Source organism: Molossus molossus, unplaced genomic scaffold (assembly GCF_014108415.1).
Source record: "Molossus molossus isolate mMolMol1 unplaced genomic scaffold, mMolMol1.p scaffold_m16_p_11, whole genome shotgun sequence".
NCBI classification, from domain to species: domain Eukaryota; kingdom Metazoa; phylum Chordata; class Mammalia; order Chiroptera; family Molossidae; genus Molossus; species Molossus molossus.
This window is the reverse complement of record NW_023425346.1, coordinates 93,575,491-93,596,742: the sequence shown is the minus strand read 5'-3', so window position 1 is coordinate 93,596,742 and position 21,252 is coordinate 93,575,491. Positions and strand designations below refer to the sequence as shown.

General features: G+C 45.2%; 1 protein-coding gene across 1 annotated transcript in view; it reads left to right on the top strand.

Annotated features, from left to right (window-relative positions):
- Positions 1-21,252, top strand: part of EPHA4 (EPH receptor A4) — a 138,816-nt gene that overhangs the window by 43,234 nt on the left and 74,330 nt on the right. The window contains exon 4 of the mRNA XM_036254352.1: positions 18,755-18,910. Coding sequence (XP_036110245.1) covers positions 18,755-18,910 — 156 coding nt within the window. The remainder of the gene's footprint in view (positions 1-18,754; positions 18,911-21,252) is intronic.

Below are 21,252 nucleotides of genomic sequence, written 5' to 3'. Positions count from 1 at the left end.
TTTTTCTTCTTTATTGACTCCTAGCTATGTCTTTTCAGGTAACCTGAGTATCAGGAAGGATCACTTCTGAATAGCGGCCATAGCTCCAGGTTTATGTTCCCCGGCCAGGACCTCAGGTCTGCCTTGTAACAGTGTATTTTGAGTACTGTCCCCGTCCCTGTGACAGTCTCATTAGCCCTCACATCATGGCGTGTTTCAGCGGGGAAGCCACAGCTGGGAGGGAAGCGTCATCTCTCACTGTCCAGTGCCATTCAGCTCCAGTCTGTCTGACTTCTGGTCGCGTGCCTGACCACTGGGCAGTTCTGTCTCCACCGATGAAACGTGGGGAAGACGTGCCCCTGAGCACCCCACTGTTGGAACCAATGAAACTAAATAAAGGACATATCCCGGTCTCACCTCCCTTATCGTGTTTCACTGAAAGGTAGTTTAGGGAGCCAACAATAACCTGTTGTCTTCCACAGCTCTAGTACCCGGACCACGCATCAGAAAATTACCCTTTACCTGGATATATACGTAGGACAGTGAGTCGAGGGCTTGTGTGCATCTGGTCAGTGGCAAGTTGCATGCAGCATGATGGTGTCCTCTGTGTGCGTTGCAGGGGTCAGACGGCTTGACGCTGCTCCGCCCCGAGGCCACTGGGAAGGGCATGGCCCTTGACAGATCGGTCTGGCTTATGTCATCAATTTTTATCACATTTTTTTTTTTTATTTTTATGAAATAGAATTTTCTATCATGGGCATGTAATTTGGTGTGAGCACTGAAAATAGGAAGCTCTTTCAGAAGCTATAAAACTACACATTTATAGACTCAGGAAATGTGCTTTTGTTGTTTCTAGTACTGATAGACAATAGATAGGACACTTCGGGGAATGTGGACAGTTATAAAAAATACGATTATTATTTGGAAAACTCAATTTTATGTCTCTGAATTGGGGCACACCTACCTTAAATATGAGCACGTGGCAATAGTCACTCAGATGCAGAGATGAAATCCGGTGTTAGCTGCTAGTAAAGACCAGTCTTGTGTCAGCTGATCCAGGTTGTGTTTACTAATCTGAATTGTCGCTTGAGATGTTGAAAAGTTTGAGAATTCCAAGTGCACATTTCTTATAGGGTTTATTTTCCCAGCTTAATTAAAGCCATTAAGATATGTTCAAACTGCATGTCGTTGGTTAAGCATTTGGGAAATTCTGAAAGGTTGCTTTGTAGGACGATACCTCTTTGGCTTTCCTAGTTTGCCTTTGCATTGGACATAGGCTTCCTTAGGAAATCACAACTGTACTTTGCAGGTGACATTCATTCTCATGTAAGCCTGGTTATAAAGCTGACTTGGTGGGTCGCAACGACTGAGACCTACCAAGATTTCATACGATCAACCATTGCCCTGCATCCTCATTCTTACTCATTGTAACAAAAAGACCTGAAAAGAGGCAAACATTGGAGGAATAATAAGAGACAGGCAACTTACCACTTGTCTTATTGATTGTAGGTAGGTGATTGTGCTTTCTCGAGTTTCATTTTTCTCTCATCCTGAAGCCTGGCCTGCAAGTGTACTCAGGCTGAATCTGACGGCTGTCCTGCGTATCTGCTGTGGGTGCTGAGCAGCAGCGCTGGCATCTGGCGGGGCAGCCACAGGAGGGACCAGACGTCTTTGCTCTGGGTTCCCTCTGCATCTGACCTTCAACCCCTCACTCCGTAAGCCTCTCCTTGCCCTCTCTGCAAGTCAAGCTTTGCTTAGGTGCTTCAGTTTTCTCAATTGAAATAGATATTCAAGTATTAACTACTTGGCATTTTATATGTATTTAGTTTTGTGTTTCTCTTCATTCCTTCCTGGTCCCCCACCAATTTAACAAGGGGTTTTGATTCTCCCGAACACCCAGAACACTGACTGACACGTACTAGGTGCTCAAAAGACATTCATTGACTGAATTAGTCCATTAACAATAGCCCTTCCTTTTAGAGTTGTTGGACCTATTGAAGTAATAAAAGTTCACATAGAGAGTCCCAATAACTACTTGTTATTTGTATTACCCGAGCTGTCAGCCAGTGTTTTCCTGAAAACGTGGGAGGCGTGCTGGTAATACTAGGTTTGTAAATTCTAGGTGGTTATAAATAGTTAAAACTGTAATAATTACATTTAATTTTTATTATTTTCAATTTATGAGTATTGGCTTATGAGTTAAGATAGGAAGAACATGACTGGTCCAGCCGGTGTGGCTCAGTGGTTGAGCGTCAACCCAGGCACCAAGAGGTCACTGGTTTGATTCCTGGTCAGGACACATGCCCAAGTTTTGGGACAGATCTCTAGTGGGGGGCATGCAGGAGGCGGCCAATCAGTGTTCTCTCTCATCGAGGTTTCTCTCTCTCTCCCTTTCATTTCATCTCTCTCTAAAATCAATAAAGGGGAAAAAAAGAACATGACAGAACTCTCAGAAAGTAAAACACATGAAATTGAAACATAAGTCAATAAAATGGGGGAGACTCTGCTACAGCTATGTTCTGGGTGGGTGTTTACTGGGTTTAAATTCCTGTAATAACAAGCTTTGCTGTACAGCAACCTGTTGTCTATGTGCTTGTAGATTGGTTATTGTGTAGGTACTGCTAGCTAACTTTGTGTTTCACTGTGATTTATCAATTGAACCAAACCTACAATCTAACTTCTACCAATATCACTCTCGCAGGCTGAAAATGTCTTTGACATGGACTATCCAGTGTCTGTCTTTCATTTTCCTCGCTATCCCCCTTGACATTTTGAAATTCTGACCTCCCTTTGTTTTCTTCATGTACTCTCCTGCTTCTTCCACGATGGGTATAGCTCTTGATCTGTGCCATTAATCACTGACACTCTCAGGTAACTCACCTGCACAGTGGGCATAACTGGCAGCGCTCAGGTCAAGAGCAAATGGCGCGGGTTAAATGAGATTGCATATTTAAAGTCCCTGGCCCAGGCCCTGCTGGTGGTCAGTAAATGCTAATCCCCTTCTTACTCTGCTGTCTTGTCTATTCTGCCTTTTTCATTTCTTTTTTCTCCAACTGCCTTTGAAATATGGTGTTTCCAAGATTCTTTGCTGAAAACTACAGCTCATCTGCTCTTGTAACTCTTGTGCTCTTTACAGATGTTTCCAAACCTCTGTCTCTGCTTCTGTTTGACCTCCTGACCTGTATTTCCAACCGCTTCCTGAATATCTCAATGCAAATATCTCGGATTCGATGACCGCCTAACTGATCTCACCTTTTTTCCCCAAACCAACTCTTTCCCTAGTCCCTGCTTTGGTTGTAGCATCTATATTCTCTCAGGCACTTGGTTTGGAAACATGAAAGCTAGTTTTAATTCTGTACTTTCTATATCCTAAAACATCAGAATTGGCAGTTTGGTCTCGGATAGAGCTTTGTTCCTTTTCTCACAGAACGGAAAGTTTGGAAGTGAAGTTGGTGTTTGAAGTTTGGTCAAGCAATAGCCACTGATTGACATTCACATTCCCAACAGAATGAGAGGGGTTGAAACCGGAGAAGGCATTTTTGTAAGATGTCTCTGGATTAGCACTGTATGGACCAAGTCAAACCTTGCTGTGTGTAGAAGGACCAGTCTTTCACAATCTTTATTTTTCAAATAAATGCAGATACTACAATGGATAATAAAATGTAAATATGGTTTAAAGAGTTACTGAGTAGTATTAGACTTTTGTCATTGTATACTTTCCAAGGAATGCATGCTGGAAGTGCAAGTGTCAGTGTGTGGGGTTCAGATTGTTATGATATTGTATTATGAAGCGTGGATTTCAAGAACAATTGATTCATTTGTTCAGAGTCACCAACACATAGGGGGAAAACATCAGAGATTACAATTGAGCTTTCACAAATAAGATTTTTGGGGGAGAGAAATTGGAACTAAAACTCTGGACACACTTTTGACTAGTAAGTTTATAACTCCCACTATCTCAAGACAAATCTATTACATTTAAGATAAGATAACGGACTGTGTGTGTGTGTGTGTGTGTGTGTGTAGCATAAGTCTTGTCCTTTGGGTTTACCAGTTACTTGCTAGATAATAAGGAAAATAAATATATGTGCAAATAAGTATAAAGATAGAAGTGCTATGTATACAAACATTAATTGGAGTTTTGATTCCTGAGTGTAGTGATGTTTGATAGAAGAGGTGGTGGCCGATTGTAGGCTTTGAGGAGAGGTGAAGATTTTATGACTTCGCAGTGACTGAGAGGGTGTGAGTGCTCCAAGCGAAAACGAATGGCGCGCCATCTGCTTCGATCGAAGTGCAGGACATCTGCGGGGCAATTCGGGACTAGATATGAGGACCTTTAGTTTCTCCACTTTCCTGTTCGAATTTTACAATGTACACAATGGGGGCCTTCAAAAGACTTTAAACACAGGCATGACACAATTAGCATCAGCATCCTATTTTCCTTAGGACACAATGTGGGTATTTAACATTTAACCTTAAATCTAGATAATGGCCAGTAAAGAATTGGGAGCAGAAACTACAGAAGAAGAAAAAAGGATTTGGGCCCAAGAGCTAGAAAGAGCTCGGCTGGAGCTCCGGGTTGTGCCGAGGTGACTTGCTTTTGTGGATTGGGCTGAGTTTCGAATGTTGGTGTTGCCCAGACTTCGGAAGGTTAATGTGGTTGTTCTACCTTCGTGCACAGGTCTTTGAATGTTCCTTTATCATTAAACCTTGAAAGTCTTCTTTCCGAGGGCAGAGTGAGTGGTAGGGTTAAATTGGGGTAGCAGTTGCCAGCCGTATTGGTACCATCCGGGAGCGGAGTCTCCTGGGTGGGATGTGTTTTTCGCTGGGGCACAGATCACTTCTTGGGTCAGCCTAAGAGCTGAAGAAAAGGAAATGCCTTTCCTCTCTTTCCCTCTGTCTTGCTGTGACTCACTGTCTGCTTTCCACCCCACCGTGCCTTGGGATTGAGGTCAGTCCTGTTGTTTGTGACTCCAGGTCCATGCACCCCTTTTTAGAAACTGTGCATCATTTCGAGTGCGATGAGGAAACCTGAGTTTTCTTTGTGGCCATAGGACCCCGGTCATCTTATTACTCTAGTGTTCTCAAGCCATGGATCGTGTGTTGTTATCATTTGCCCCCTTCGATGCTTCTTAACAATTTTTTTAAACCACCTTTAAAGGCACCCTCGCTGTTCACTGTGTTCTGTCTAAAACAATGCACCTGCACTGTTAGGAAAAGAACCCCTGCCAACAGAATTGTGTGTGGGAGGGTGTGACTAACTTAGCAAAGGCACTTGCTTATCTCTTATCCTATCTGCCTGGGCTCTGAAGGCTGCCTTTGATAAGACCTACTTCTTTCCAGCTCCTTGCTGCTAACTTCCTCCCCCAATTTTTCATATCTAAATATTTTAGCTTGTCAACCCTAACAGGCTCTCTGGATTCACTTCCTTTTGGGTGATCTGAACTATTGCTTTCCTACTCTTCTCCGTGACAGGTACTCCAATGTCAAGCCATTAAAATTCTGCCGCCCCACCCACTCCTCCCACCCCTTCGGTGTGATGAGCAGGCTTTCTTACCTGCCGCGTGAGGACTGTCTCGTTTCCCTCGGGCAATCGTCAGCACAGTCTGTAATGTTACCGCGTTGTTTGAAGTTGAAGTCTAAGTCCCAGTGGCCAAGAAACATAGGAACAGAAAAGTGAACGAGAAATGATCTTTGTAAAGCCTGGATCCCTGCCAAGGGCGGTGTGAGTTGCCTCCTGTGTCCAGACCTTCTGGAGATGGTCATCAATATTTAGATGCTAAAGGTAACCGTGTCGTCCTTTATTCATCGACTTGTTTGGTCCACAAATATGTCATGAGTGGCTACCATTACAAGACACTGTCCTCGGGGCTAGAGATTTCATGGTCGACAGGACAGGTACCTGTGTTGCTGCTCTTGAACTGCGCAATCCTAATGGCCGGTACGTTTCTTCGTCTCTTACAATCTGCAGATGAGGACCAGTTTGCAGGGGAGGCCAGGGACCACGCTCTATGATCACAGGGGCGATCGGAAGAGTATGAATGGTCCCAGATTGGGAATGTCGACTCTCATTTTCAGTGTTACCGGAAACCAACTAGCTCTCTGCCGTCTCCCAATTCGGTTCAGGTTGGCTCCGTGAGCAAACAGGAAAGTAAAGGCCTCACTCAGAACACAACAGAGCACTGCCCACACCAGCGGCCACCTCCTGTCAACGTGAAAACTAATAACTCTTCATTTCCTTGTGTTGCTGTTGACAAATTCTTCTCAGCTGTGCTCTTAGTTCCGGTTTGAATCACGCTCAGGAATCCGGCCCCTCGGCCAGCTCCCTGAGTCAGTGGATGCTGTCATGCAGCTGCTATCTAGGTGTGGCCCACTGTCCGTGGTCAGAGCTCAGGGCTCGGTCCCCAGCCTGGCGAAGCTGTTGTGTTAGCCAAGGTGGGAGGCATTCTGTCATCAGCGGTGGAAGTTATGGCCCAGCCTGCTCAAGTGGATGGAGACATGACTCGTTTTGAAGGACAGCGCCACGGGGAAAAATCAAAGTTTGCTCCTTATGTCACTTGTTTGGTATCTTCAGTCCATGTACTTACAGGAGCATCTTGTGACCATGAAGAAAAGCATAGTTAGTCCCTTATGTCACTCACTTCGAACCCAACCACTGATCTCATTCCGCTGCATTCACCGTGGTCCAAGGTGGCCGTCATCTCTCCCTGGGCTTTCTCAACGGCCGCCTACCTGGTCACCCTGCTCCACTGGAACTTCCTACCGTCCGTGCTCAACCAGCAGCCAAAATGATCTTTTAAAAAATATCTAGCAAATTTCATTGCCATATAAATTCTACCTCCTCCTCCTTTAATGTAGTCCCCACTGGCTGCTTTGAGCTCGACGTTGGCATTGATCGTCAAACATTCCCCAGAGACAGCACTATTTTTCCTGTCCCTCTAATACATGTTCACTGGAGGGCCTTTACCATTTTCTCTTTTTCTTAACATGCTTTTCCCACTTAAATATTCACATTTGCCCTCCCTTTCTTAGCTCAGGGCCCAACTCATGTGTCATCTATGAGAGGTTGTTTTTTTTTGGTACGTGCCCCTAGCGGGAACCGAACCCGGGACTCTCTGGTCTGCAGGCCGATGTTCCAAGCGCTGAGCCAAACCGGCCAGGGCTACGAGAGGTTTTTCTTAAGCACCTGCTCTAAGCCCCTTCCCATTCCCACCCTCCATCCCTTTCACATCACTGGTTTTATTCCCCTGTTAAATTATATCCCTGCCACTGAAGTGTGCTCTTCCAAAGTAGAGACCTTGTCAGTCACCCCCTCCCTAGGCCAAACATAGGTAGGTGCTTAGCAAGACATGCAGAATGAGAAAACACCACAGAGAAAAGAGGTTTCTTTTGCTTTCTTTTCTGATTTTCTAAGTGGCAAAAAGGACATAGGAGCACTCAGAAAATCAGACAAGTAGGAGAAAGTTCAATGAAGAGTCGCAATTACGAATTTACTGGCGGAGGGGGGTGTTCTTTAGGTAAGCCCACAGCTCATTCCTTGCTCACGGTTCTGTGGGTTCTACGGCTCAGATCCTGAGTTCCTGATGCGCCCACACCAGTCCTGGAAGGGGAGGGAGACTTCTGGAATAATCTTCTGAATACCATTGGAACCAAGATTGTAAATGACTTTAGTGGTTATAAAAACACCTTTGACTTTTTCAGAATCATCGAGTCTGTCAGATCTTGAGAGGAGTACAGGCTTAGAATTTTAGAGATTTAAAAAGAGATTTTATGAAGTATTTAGTCTGGTGTCCTCAGAAGAGACTGAGACCCAGAGACCTTACGTTGGGAAATGCTGGGACTGGAATCCAGGCCCGTTGCCCACAGAGCCTGGTGTCTGCTCTGTGTCTACTCCTGGCACCTGCATGTGTGTGCCCTGCATTTCTGGCTGTGGTTGTGACATACCTGGGGTGACCTTGACATAGCCCTGCGGGAAAAAGCTTCGTGTTGTTGGTGGAGATGATCATCCACCAGCCACATTTGTAGTGCCCGCCCCCCACTCCAACCCCCGGGAGAAGGATTTATGACTTCATCCTTTTTTCTCCCCTGCAAATCCAAGCCTCGTTCAGAGTGATCCTGCCTCAGGGCTAGGGAAAAAAGTTTCCCGTTCTAAAAAATAAAATGCAGGTTTTCTCACGGTCTCTTTCCCGACACAAAAATGATCTACTTTTGCTGGCTGCTTGAAAGGACTTTTTAGTGATTTTCAACTGCTTGGTTGTGTACAGAAAGGAGGAGTAATTAGTAAAGAGATGAAACCATTTTTCTGAATCCAGGTGGGCTACATTTTGGAAATGGAACCCTAGGAACAGTTTTCTGTTTTCCACGCTGTTTGTATCGTTTTTGAGGGTTGATCCAGGAGTTGGTTTTGGACGAGTAGAGATGGCTGTACCTCGGGGATGAATGCAGCTTATGTGGTGAGTCACGGGATCCTTGTTTTTGAGACTAAGCCTCGGTCCTGCTTTCTCTAAGTGGGTCAGCTCTCACCGCCCCTCGTCTATATTTTACGGAGGGGACTCACTCCCCTCTTCCTTCCCAACACTGTGGGAATGTGTCAGCGTCGCCGTCTTGTTTGTGTCTTTACGAATATCCGTTTTCATCACGGTTGCTGTGTGGGATGAGACCCAGACCAACGCAGATGAGGACTTGCTCTTTCCCCCTGGCATCCCTGTGTGCGATTTATAATTTATACCTGGAAAAGATTTACGGGCCTAACTGATAATCCTTCCCAACAAAAGATAAACACACTCAAAGTCATCGGTGTGAAGTCAGAGGCACTTGAAAGGGACAAGGAATTCACCTGCAAGCACTTCTGGCAGCCAGCCCTTTCCCATGAATTCAGACTGACGACAGAGGGGCGAGGCTGCCAGGGCACTTTCGCCCCGAGAGCCAGCAGGGGACCTCGCAGAGCCCCGGGGAGGAGCCTGGTCCCCTGTGCTTTGTAAGAGATCCAATGGAAGCAGGAAACTGCCCCTTGCTGTGGAGGTCGGATCTGTGAGTGCCAGCTCTCCTGGCTCCCCATTGTCCCGGTGGTCCCCCAGAAAGCTCATAGGTAAGCCCTGCCAGCTCGCCTTCCTTGTCCAGGTGGCTGTGCGTGAGCTTTGCGTGTCACAGGCGTGTTCCTGCCGGCGAGTAAAAGCACTTCCTGCAGACCAGGGCTCGTCAACCGGATGTGTCAGAGTGCAAAGGGGATCCAGTCCCCCCGCTTTCTGGGTGTAACTGAGTCAGCAGGAGGGGGTGGGCTGGCGCGGACCCTTTTGTATACAATGACGAAGTTCTTGATGTCATCTCGAGGGACGTGGCTGGTCAGATTGCCTCTAGCTCACCAAGAACAGGCGCTGACATTTCCTCATAAATTTCACTCAGTCTAGACGGGGACTCTTCAGGGAGCTCCTTGGGAATTTCGTTTTGTTCTCTCAGGCACAAGCAGTGTTGGACTAGCCCGACACGTATCATATTAAACACTAGCAGATAGCTATATAAAATCATGACCCCACTACATGCAACTCCAAAAACAGATGTTTAACCTGATCATATCTGTTAAAACAAGTCATTATTTGTCATAACTATTCAGAATTTTTAAGTTCTTTAAAAATAATCAAATTAAATAATATTCAAAAAGTAAACAGCGTAGGGACCCCGATCACACACCTCAGCAGAGCATCGCGATGCACCGCTAATAATAACTAACCTTGGGGAAGCCAGTCTTTGAAAGATTTCCTTTTCCTTCAAGATGTGCAGGCCCCATCGACATAACAAAAAACGAAGAAGGGACACTGAGCAGGCATTTCAGCGGCATAAATCATGATTTGTGACAACTCAGGCTGTAAAGTCACTGAGACAGCGATGACTAGCTACGCAGCCTGAGTTAATCAAATAATTATTTAACACATGTCTCTTGGTCTGGCCTTGGCTTCAGAGCATATTTCATTCTTTCCCAGTCTGACTTTCAACCTTTAGTTTCTGACAGAGAAACTGAGGACGTATAGGAAGCACTTCGAGTTCAGGAGAGAACCTCCCACTGAGCCGTGCTCTCCCTGAAAAGAGGGTCCTTCCCTGTATCAGCTTGGCTGGTACCCAGACTGATTTGCTCCTGGTCCACGGTCACTAACTGTTACTGTAACTTGTGGGAGGAAGCAGATTCCTGGCTGACCTCTTTTTCTTTAGCAGCTTTTCACGCAGGGGTCACCCAGTCTTCCAGATGCAGTTTTTCTAGTTAGTTCCTTCCAAAAGCAGGCAGTCTGGGTTGGGTGTGTAGGACAGGTCCCCCCGTAAGTGTCTGCCAGAGAGAACACCTTACCATGTCATGGCGGACAATGGTCTGCTTCCTCCCTGCAGACAACTGCTTCACATTCTCCAGCCTCAACGCTTAGTATGTGCTCAGTAAAGGCTATCATTATTACTATTAATATGTAAAAGCTTAATAAATGTTTGCTAAAATATGAATGGCCGAATGAATGCATGCATGAAAGCATATACCTCCTAATGGACAAACTTTTTACATAATGATGCTAATTGCCTAGAGTCTAGTGTTAAATTCAGATGGGGTCCTGTGAGGAATGAAGAGGAAGAACAGCTGCTTCCTTTGTTCAGTGCTCTGACCTGTTATTTGCAATCAGTGGATGTATAATGATCCACTGGGCTTTATGTACCCCACGTATCAAAGGGCGAGGAAGATAATGGTGACTCATCAAGAATCTGTCCCTCTCTGAAATATCAGGGGCGGATAGGTTCAGTGTGAACGGTTAGGATTTCATGCCATCTCTGTGGCTGAGGTTCTATCAGGGGTGAAGCTTGGTAGTTAAATCTTTCAAAAATATTCCCACATATTTTCAGTAATTTTATATTTAAATTCAAGGCAGGAATTAGATTAAAAAAAAAAAAACATGATGAAATACTTTCTACATTTAGCTCATCTAAAAGCACTTGTTTTTCTTGATGTTTTTTCCCTTTGTATTGTTTTTTTTTTTAACCTTCCATATATTTTCTTTCCTTATTTAAACTTTAACGTAATCAAAAGGCATCATGGCTTAAATGTTGTCATAACCTTAAAACCATTATTGTAAGTCATTCAATTAAATTCTGCTCAATCTACTCGAATTTATGTGTTCAATAGAACTGATAAACTGAAAAAAATCATACCAATATTTCTTTAATCTCAAAGATTACCAGAGAAAGCCATGATCATTGATATGTGATATTTAGATATGACATAGGGTGGAAAAATACCCACAAAATTTGTAGTGCTCTGAGGACGAGTTTGGTTCCCTGAATTAATTCTTTTTCGCAATATTGAAATCTATGATTTATTTATTTTTGTCTGTGGCACATTTTTAATGTCCTAAGTGGGACAATAAGAACAAAGATCAGAATAGAAATCAGGAGTCTTTATCTAACCAGCTATATATATTTTTTTAAAGTGTTGTGACTTCTGTTCGCTTTGCTGCTTTCTATTTTAAAATTGCCACCCCTTATCGAATTGAAATAATAATTTGTTTCCAGCAATGCTCTCTTGTGATTCATTACAAATTCACATCAACTCCAATTTTAGAGAAAATTGCGATGATCACACTAAATAAAAGTTTCTAATCGCACTGTGGTCAAACCCGGTAGGGGCTTTGGTTCAGAAGAGATTGAATCTTCTTCAAAGAGATGGATGCCCTTCATTTGTCCTATCAGTCAGGTTACTTACATCTAAATTTGGAAGCATAATTGCCTTAATAATTCCCCCATGAGAGAGAACCCCAGGCTTACAAGCTGAAAATTGGAGGTACAAAGATTAGAGCTGGCAAAATCCATTCCCATTGGTACCTTTAGGCCTGCAGGGCAGAGGGCTGCTTCTAAGCAGAGTGTCTGACAATGGAATTAAACCTTATTAACATGCTAAGTCTGCTACTCCCTTTGCCTCTCTTCTATGTTGTACTGAAGTTTGTCTGTTTTGTGACTTCTCCTGTTTAAGTTGACTCTCTCCAGATTCACCAAAGAGAAATAGCTCCTCCAATAATTAGATTGTCTATTTTCAGGGCAGGCAGGGAAAATAATGTTATTTCTCCGTTGCATTCTTTTTGTCTGTGTTCAATAATTTTTATGGAGTTAATTTAAATGTAGTGGGCTTTATGTGATCTGGCTTTGGGAGGATCTACTGCATCTTATGTGGAAACTGTATACATCTGACTTTTTAGAATGACCCACCTACTTATGGGATCATACTGCATTCTGTTCTTGAAGAGCAGGTCGATTTTTGGCATAGATTTTTTTGGGGGGTCGTTTTTTTCCCCTTTGCCTGGCTTTGTGAAAGCCAGCTCCAAGGTAAGAGTAGAGACAGCGGAGGAGACAGAGTGCAGACGGTAAGATCAAGCTGTGGCTTGCTCAGAAAGGCGGTCTGGATCATAAAATATTGGTGGGAAGAAGAATCCTTAAAAATGCAACCCCCAAATTTATTTAATTTAAAACTTTGTGCACATATTTTTAAAATAAAAATAAATTTTTACTTGATACCTAGCCTGTCTTTGGTCCTTGGAGGACTTGTTCAAAGACCCTTTGCTGGGCCCGATCCAAGTTTATGGTTGTCTGTCTGGTGGGGCCCGCACGTCAGTCTGTGCACATGGACCCTGAGGATGGCTGCTGCTCTGAACGAGAGCTTGACATCCTAGCTGAACTGGATCCGGTCATCTTCACTCCAGTGGCTCTTTTCTGGTCAACTGATGTCCCGAACTGGAGATTAGGCCACACTAAGAATGACCTAAGAGACCTGTTGTATCTTTCAAAGTACTTGAACACTTGTGTGTGCATGCAGATCTCTTGGTTGGGGTTGGGAGTAAACCCATGTCCACGGGCAAAGGGTAAGGCCACATTTGTCCACACAGGTCATAAATACAAAGCATTTCAGCTCCTATTTTAGTTCCATAATCTTAAGTGGCTCAGAGACCAAAAATCGTTGTCATTCTTTTATTTCATAAAGGAAAACAAAGCTCAGGATTTCCATGCAAGGAAAACCTTAAAAGAATGTAATGTTGAAATTAATTATAATGGGTAATTGCAAAAATCTGAAGTGCCTAAGAGTAATTACTCCCTAAATGGAGGGAGGAATATTCCCCAAAACAGGCTGCATCATTGAATCAAGAACATCTGCTTAGAGGTGGATTGACTTTTTACAGTACTGACTCAAATCAGGTTCCCAGTGCGGTGGATGGAAAGTGTATGCTTTGGAAGCAATGGTAAGGGATTGCTCTTTATTAAATGTTGTCATTAAAAACTCAGGGGGGCACTGTAGGGTAACAGAGATCAAGGAGTCTTGGACTCCAGACTGGATCCTGGCATGCTTTAAAAGAACGGGTGGGCAAGTCATTTACCTTGAAAATGAATATGTTGAACTAGATCAAATATCCGCAAGCACGCCCCCCCCCCAACCCCCCGCTTGCCACCTGTTTTTTGTATGGTCTGAGAGCAAAGGGTGTTTTTTTTTATAGATGGCATTTGCAATCAGTTTGATAATATGAAATACTTTCTTTCAGCCCCAATTAACTGAAATGTTATCTCTCCAAATTGGAATTCCATTCTTTTCATTAGTAAACCTGTACTATAAAAAAAAAAAAAGTACTCAATTACTATTATATTTTAAATTTCATCAATAAAAATTTTTTTTCGAAATTTGTTAGACTTTTATCTTGTTATGCGAATACCTTCTTAATATCCTTGGTCTTCCTCTTGGCCGGCAAAGCCGGAAGGATTTCCTGTCTGGCTCTTACAGAAATGTGTGAGGCCCCTAGATTAGGTGATCTGTAAGGTCCCTTAAAAAACCTCAATTTTTATGTTTTCTCAAGACATCAATAAAACCAATTATGTAATGTGAATGACTGGGACAATATGGTTTTCCCAGTATTTGGCCCGGTTTTGTGATTTGTGAATGGAATAGAATCAGGTGGGCCCAAAACAGAGCCTTCCCTGCTCCCCGGCAACAGTGTCCACCTTTGCCCTGGGGGATTCCAAAGCAAGCGAAGAGGTCTGTGAGCACAGTAGTTCAAGATACACCACCTGGGCTAGTACACCAGCCCTCCCTTGGCAACTCCTTACCCCCCCCCCGCCTCAGTTTCCCCATCTGTCCCAACGTTCACATCTTCCCCAGAGGTGGCTGAGGATTGCACAGTTTTATAAAAAACTCGAAGCTGAAACCCTCTGACAGATTGTTTTCCTTTCCCATCATTTACACCTTTCATAAAATAAACCATCTAGCAAGTGAACAATTAATCAGAACTAATTCAATAATGTCCATTTAGTGCTTTGATATTTCGAAAATGAATTCCTAAGCAGACTGAAAACACCGTATACCCAGCACACAAAAGGCAGGGCTCGGGCCCTGTCCTGCTCAGGAGAGGCCGCAGGGAACAAAGGCCTTCGTTTCCTGAGGACAAGTTTGCATAAATGTCTCGAATTTCCCTGGGAGAGCCACCGCTGGAATTTCAGCTTTGACCTGCTGGAGAATCCATATTAAAATGCAGATTTGTTACCTAGGAAGGTAATGGTTAACCCATTCATCCCTATTTGTTAGCAGTTTAGCTCAAATTAAGTTTTTTCAAATTAACCAGCTGATGGGCTGAAGGCTTCCACTCCTGGTAAATTGAGAGTCACGGTGACACATCCCCCACTGTCAGCACCTAGCATTTTCGAGAGTGCCTGAGCGCACAGGTGCACACGCACACCCAGCCCTGCCTGAGCGCACAGGTGCACACGCGCACCCAGCACTGCCTGAGCGCCCAGGTGCACACGCGCACCCAGCAGTGCCTGAGCGCCCAGGTGCACACGCGCACCCAGCCCTGCCTGAGCGCCCAGGTGCACACGCACACCCAGCCCTGCCTGAGCGCCCAGGTGCACACGCACACCCAGCCCTGCCTGAGCGCCCAGGTGCACACGCGCACCCAGCCCTGCCTGAGCGCACAGGTGCACACGCGCACCCAGCCCTGCCTGAGCGCACAGGTGCACACGCGCACCCAGCCCTGCCTGAGCGCACAGGTGCACACGCGCACCCAGCCCTGCCTGAGCGCACAGGTGCACACGCGCACCCAGCCCTGCCTGAGCGCACAGGTGCACACGCGCACCCAGCCCTGCCTGAGCGCACAGGTGCACACGCGCACCCAGCCCTGCCTGAGCGCACAGGTGCACACGCGCACCCAGCCCTGCCTGAGCGCACAGGTGCACACGCGCACCCAGCACTGCCTGAGCGCACAGGTGCACACGCGCACCCAGCACTGCCTGAGCGCACAGGTGCACACGCGCACCCAGCACTGCCTGAGCATACAGGTGCACACGCGCACCCAGCACTGCCTGAGCGCACAGGTGCACACGCGCACCCAGCCCTGCCTGAGCGCACAGGTGCACACGCTGAGCGCACAGGTGCACACGCACCCAGCACTGCCCGAGTGCACAGGTGCACACGCACACCCAGCACTGCCTGAGCACACAGGTGCACACGCGCACCCAGCACTGCCTGAGCGCACACGTGCTCATTTATCTTTTTCTTTTATTTAGAGTCAGCAGAAAGCACTAATTAAGGCAAAGCTAAAGGAAACGAATTCAAAGTTAGCCCCGTACATGGGATCACATCTTCCGACGATGGCATATTTAAAAGGCCAAGTAAGACACTCTTTTATCCTGCACCCGGCTGGTTGTCTAGTGAAACTTCGCCAGCAAGGGGGCAGAAGGAAGCTATCTCTTGGGTGTGCAATTTGGCTCCCTACAAGCTTGCTTATCAAGTCATTATCATTCAAAAGATGACAGACCCGCAAGAGAATGATAGAAAACTGTAACACGTGTCAATGCTTGCAGTACCAAAGGCACCTTTCACTGGGATTTTCTTGAGAATAAAAGATGTAGTAACATTTTTAAGAAGCAAAGAAGGGGTGAATCGCTGTGGGATGTACTTGCACGTTTGTGCACCAAATGCTGAGGGGCTGTGAGCCGACCACACAGAGCAGAGAAAGGCACTGAACCATTCATTTAGTAGGCCGTTTTGAATGTAGGCAGCAAAATGGCTGTGTGCATGAAAAACTACTACTATATTTTCCGAGCTCCTTTCTGAGGATCCTGAAATATTAATAACATGGTCTTAATGGAGTTGAAGACAAAAGAATGTGTTAAGGGTGGCAAGGGTTGCCGAGAATAGCACAATGACAATTTTGTATTTTCGGCTTGTGCTTGGAAAAGCCAGAGGAAAAGAGAATAAAAATAGTCAGTGTATTTCAAGAACAGCAGCCTTCAATTTTACAAATAGGTATGAAACCGTATTCTCCAGACGAATCCATGTATACATATTCTGGATAACTAATTCTAGATTCAAGGAAATGGAGAAAAAAATGTATATATAAGGTTCCAAACTAATTTTTTTTTTCTTCAATTCCCATATCCATAGGATGAATTTTTGAACTTTAAGAAATTCAAGACATCCTCCACTTTGATTCTTGTGAACTATGACTTTAATTCTTTCACTGGAGGTAGGCTTACCGGGATGGAAGCTGAGGAATTAGCAATGCTCCCCACCTTCCCCCTTTTTTTGTTACAAGCTTTTGAATGAGCTGTGTCTTCCCAATGCAAGGAACCAGTCACAGGCCAGTTCTCGTTGTCAATTTTTCCACTGCCATTGTGAGCTTTTAGATTTTGGTGCCTGATGAAACGTGGGTGCACAAGGATCAGTCAAAAACACGGAGAGTTTTCCTCCCACATTCAGATGTGAAAAAATAAAAGCAATGTATGCCTTCCTGGCCATCCTGACACTGAGTGACAGGTTGCCTTGGTGGGCTGTGACCGAGGGAGGGACGGACAAGACCCAGTGGGTTTGTCCTGAGTTCATGGACTCGTGGTGTTTGATGTGGGGTGGACGACCTGACCCTCAGTGCTTCTTTCTGCCAAACCTGGAGTTTCTGATTTTAATCCAAACCCCGGGGACATCATACGCATGACCAACAGCACCTTGCATGCTGAACCCTATCTAATTATGTGAAGTGTATAAACTCGAGACACATAAATCTCAGTCATTGGAGCAACTTGTTTTTCTAAGATGCTCCGGTCCAGTGAGAGATGAAAGCAAATAAGGGAGAGATTGATCTCCGGGCACTTTTATTATTGGTGCGACACACGTCATAAACTTCTGGCTCGTTAAAGAGAATTCCATAAACAACTTCAGTTAATAGTCGTGAAGGAACTGTGTGCCTTTCTGGAGCTTCTGCAAACTCCCTTTCCACTTGTGATTACAAGAGCATGAGTAAGGAAATACCAACAGGATGTGCAGGAGGGAGGAACAGACTGCCACTGGAAGCCACGCAGATGCTTGATGGATGAGCAATGTGACAAGGGAATGTGTCCATATCTGCTCAGAAAATCAAGCAATTTCGTGGATCTCTTTTTCTCTACTCATTTGAATAAAATCTGTGGGTGCGCTGGCATGGGTGGTCTCTTTGGGTGGGGCAGGCTGATGGAAAAGTGTCTGATGGGTTCTTCTCCCAACGGATAGGATATTTGATAGTGTAGAAACATCCTGAGGGCGCGGTACATGGACAGAACTGAGGGGGAATCGTACCGGAAAGATTGTGGGGACCTGTCACTTTTTAGTTTTTCCTCTGGCCTTATGACATAACTTTATGTTCAATGGCCTTGTCGCTGGGGGTTTCATACTGATGGTGTGGGTCAATTTTTACTTGAGGCCGAGACAGATTTGGGAGGTGATCATGAAGGGCACAGAGAGGAAAAAGGGGAGCAAGGCTCTATTAATTATTTTTTATTGTAAGGTTTCCCAGAATTAGTGGGTTTTTCCACATTAGTGAAAGCAGCGTTTGGTGTCAGTGTGACGATGTTTGCAAAGGTGAAGTCATGGAAAGTGGGCCAGGTGCATACGGAGCTGTATGGCCCATGTTCTCTGCACCAGCCACTGGGGGTGTGCAGAGGGAAGGAGGGGCTGCTGGAAACGGGGAGCGAGGGGAAACGGGGAGGTTTTATTAATTGGAAAATAAACACCAACTATCTCCTGATCTTAAAAAAAAAAATTTTTTTTTAGCATATTACGTTGCAGAATCTACTAGTGGTCGTTTCTAGAACTTCCCCCCGAAATTGCGACTCACGTTTTAACAGCAATTCTTTGTTGCTTGGTTGTGTTTGTTGGTCTGTCCCTTTGGTCCTCTCTGTAGCTGCAATTAGGAAATAATCAGCAACCAGTTTCTTTGTTAGCACTTGGATACACTTCCAACTGGTTGGTTCATGACCAGGCTCTCAGATTTCATAGCGTGAAGTGCAGGCTTTGGGGGCAGGCGTTCGGGGTCAGAGCTGGTCCCTGACATTTACCAGATGCATGGTCAGGTACTGGCAATTTACTGCTCAAAGCTGGTATTCCTCATTCAAAGGTAAGGCTAATAATAGAGCCCGTGGAAAAGGGTGCCGTAAGGATTAAATGTCATGCATGTATGCAGGGTCCTGGCACAACATGGTGGAAACTTGAGCCGATTTTATTGACACCACCAGTTTTAAGAAAAACTTGTTCCATAGGGCTCCTTTGCCCTTTGACCGGAAATGTCAGTGTCTCTTAGAGAGTGACTGTGATCCATGAACGTGTTTGGTTGCTTTACCTGCATCTCAAGCCAGGTGACCACAAATGATAAGCGAAAATGCCCCCCTTCTTCCGAATCAAGGAGGTGATGCTGTGGTTTGCTCTATTAGCAGTGGTTTATATTGGTTTGTTCTTTCTTCTTTCCTTTAGCCTGCAAAATTGGATACTACAAAGCCCTCTCCACGGACGCCACCTGTGCCAAGTGCCCGCCCCACAGCTACTCCGTCTGGGAAGGAGCCACATCGTGTACCTGTGACCGAGGCTTTTTCAGAGCCGACAACGATGCTGCCTCAATGCCCTGCACCCGTAAGTTGTGTGCTTGTCTCTTGCTTATACACTTGGGGGGGCATTGCCAGGGCATCTCCCAGGATGACTGCGCAGTGGGCAGCTTACATCAAACAGGCATCTTTTCTTAATCAGAGTAGGAAATGATTATGAACAGAGAGGATCTTTCTCTCTGTTCTGGTTGCCTTCAAAATGGACAGCTGCCCACAGACTACTTTGTGGAGCAGAGACTGCATTCAGGGTTTGTCTGACAGTGTAATCAGAGCTGGGGCTGGAATTTATAAACGACTTGATGGTGTCATTGAGGACTCGTGGAAGCAGGTCGAGGGCAGGTTCCGGGGATGGGATCCCATGCAGGCAAGAGGTTTCAGTTCTGTGTGACGCTGATGTCATACCTGCGTTGTCATTACTCTTCTTCCTTCTTTCCTCATAGTTTTGTATTCATAACACTTAGGCTTGGATCCTAACAAATGCTTGTTTAATGCGAGGCACTCAGTAAATGCTGGTTAATGAATGGATGGGATTGGCACCTTGGTATGCTGGGGAGTAGAAGAACCTTTTCTCACACTTTATATAGACAGTGTTCCCAGGGGTTGGCATTCCTTCTGTGTACACACTGGGCTTTGCAGAGCAGGGAGTGCGGTGCCCCGGTATTTCACCAGTGTGTTTCTCCTGGGTGAGTCTGTGTGTGGAGGGACAGAGCGTAGAGGCCAGGTTTTGTTTTGTTTTTCCCAGCCTGCCATTTCGTAGCTGAGTGACTGATTGTTTAGCTTTGAGTCTCAGTCTCCTCATCTGTGAAATGGAGTCTATAGTAAATAGCACCTCCCTCGTAGTTGTTGCTACTCAACACCCTCTTGTTGTTTAATTACCATGTAAAATGCATAAGATGATGCTACTCCACACAATTTAACTTTTATTGCCATTATGAATTATTTTGTTCCTTAACTACTATAAATTCCTTCTTGGCTGAGTGGAGTCAACATCACTCAAATGAAAGAACCTTCCAGTGGGAGGCTGTTTGGCCATTGTCCAGCCCAGTCAGGTACCATCTTTAAAAGGTGGAGAGAACAATTTCAGGTCCATCCCAAATTTGTACTGCGATCGCCATACTCTCCAGAACTTTTCTTATAACTAGAGACAATACAACAATAACAACCACCACCATTTATAATGATGCCCAGGTAACGTCGTAGGCACTTTCAATAGACCTTATTACAGGGCTCATGTTATAATAAATCTGTAAGATAGAGATTATTTTCACTTTATAGAGATGTCACGGAACATGCCCAAGACTCCGCCCCAGCTTGGCGGGAGGGCGGGACAACAGAAGACTCCCCTCACTCCCATTGGCCGGGAGACTCTCTTGCCAGCTACCTGAGGTTAAGCTCAAACTTCCACAAGGAAGGAAGACGTGAGGGCCAGTCTTAGGTGTAAGAGTAAATGGGCAAAGGTGTCCTTGTCTTCTTTTTCTGTTCCTCCCATAGACTAAGTACTTTCTGAATGGTCACATGCATTGACATGCTCGAGTCCCAGCTTTTTTTTTCAATGTAAATATTCTTATGTTCTGTGGTGTGTGACTAGTTTAATAATGACTCTTCCTCCATCCACACCACTACCAGCAGTCTTCCAGTTGTGGGGTTTTAGCAAACTCAAAGGGAAGTATTGGGGGCTGACAGTGTGATCCATTGTCCTTAATTTACATCAAGGAGTCCACCACCTACCTCCGTTCAGATGGTGCCTTCTCTAAGTCGGGGCTTGATTGTGTTATGAACCTTACAAAATTCGTCTTTGATGGCTCTTTCTCCCAGGTATGTTTAGTCTCCTCATTCTGGCCTGGTACCTAGCATTTTAGGGAACCAGGGACTGATCACTTCATTATGGCAGCTTGCTGTGTGGAAGTTCAGGAAGACCCCAACGACGGCCACATGCCTGAGCTACTAAAATGTTTGCTGGAAGTCTAAGTGTCGTAGCTGAGCCCTTGGGAGTTTATATTTCTGTAGGAATAAAATGTTAGCTTTATCTTGAAGATGCAAATGTGATAAAGCAAGTATTGATTTTTAGCATAGGCGTGAACCACAAAGTTTAAAAACCAAAGTAACTCTTGGCAGTTTTCAGAGATTGTTTCCAATAACGTAAGAGAGGGAGACCAGTGGCCTTTTGTGTCGCAAATAAAGGTCCATGAAAATACCAAAGTGACATGTGATCTTTTTCTCCTGCTCCATTCTCTTGGAACCCCTACACTTCACTAAGTCTGGCCTGCGCATCATTCTGACGCTGACTGCATCTGCCTGAGCTGCTTTAGAAAGAGACACGGTGTTGGCCTGAACATCACCAACGTGCGAGTTCGTTTAACCTCTCCAACC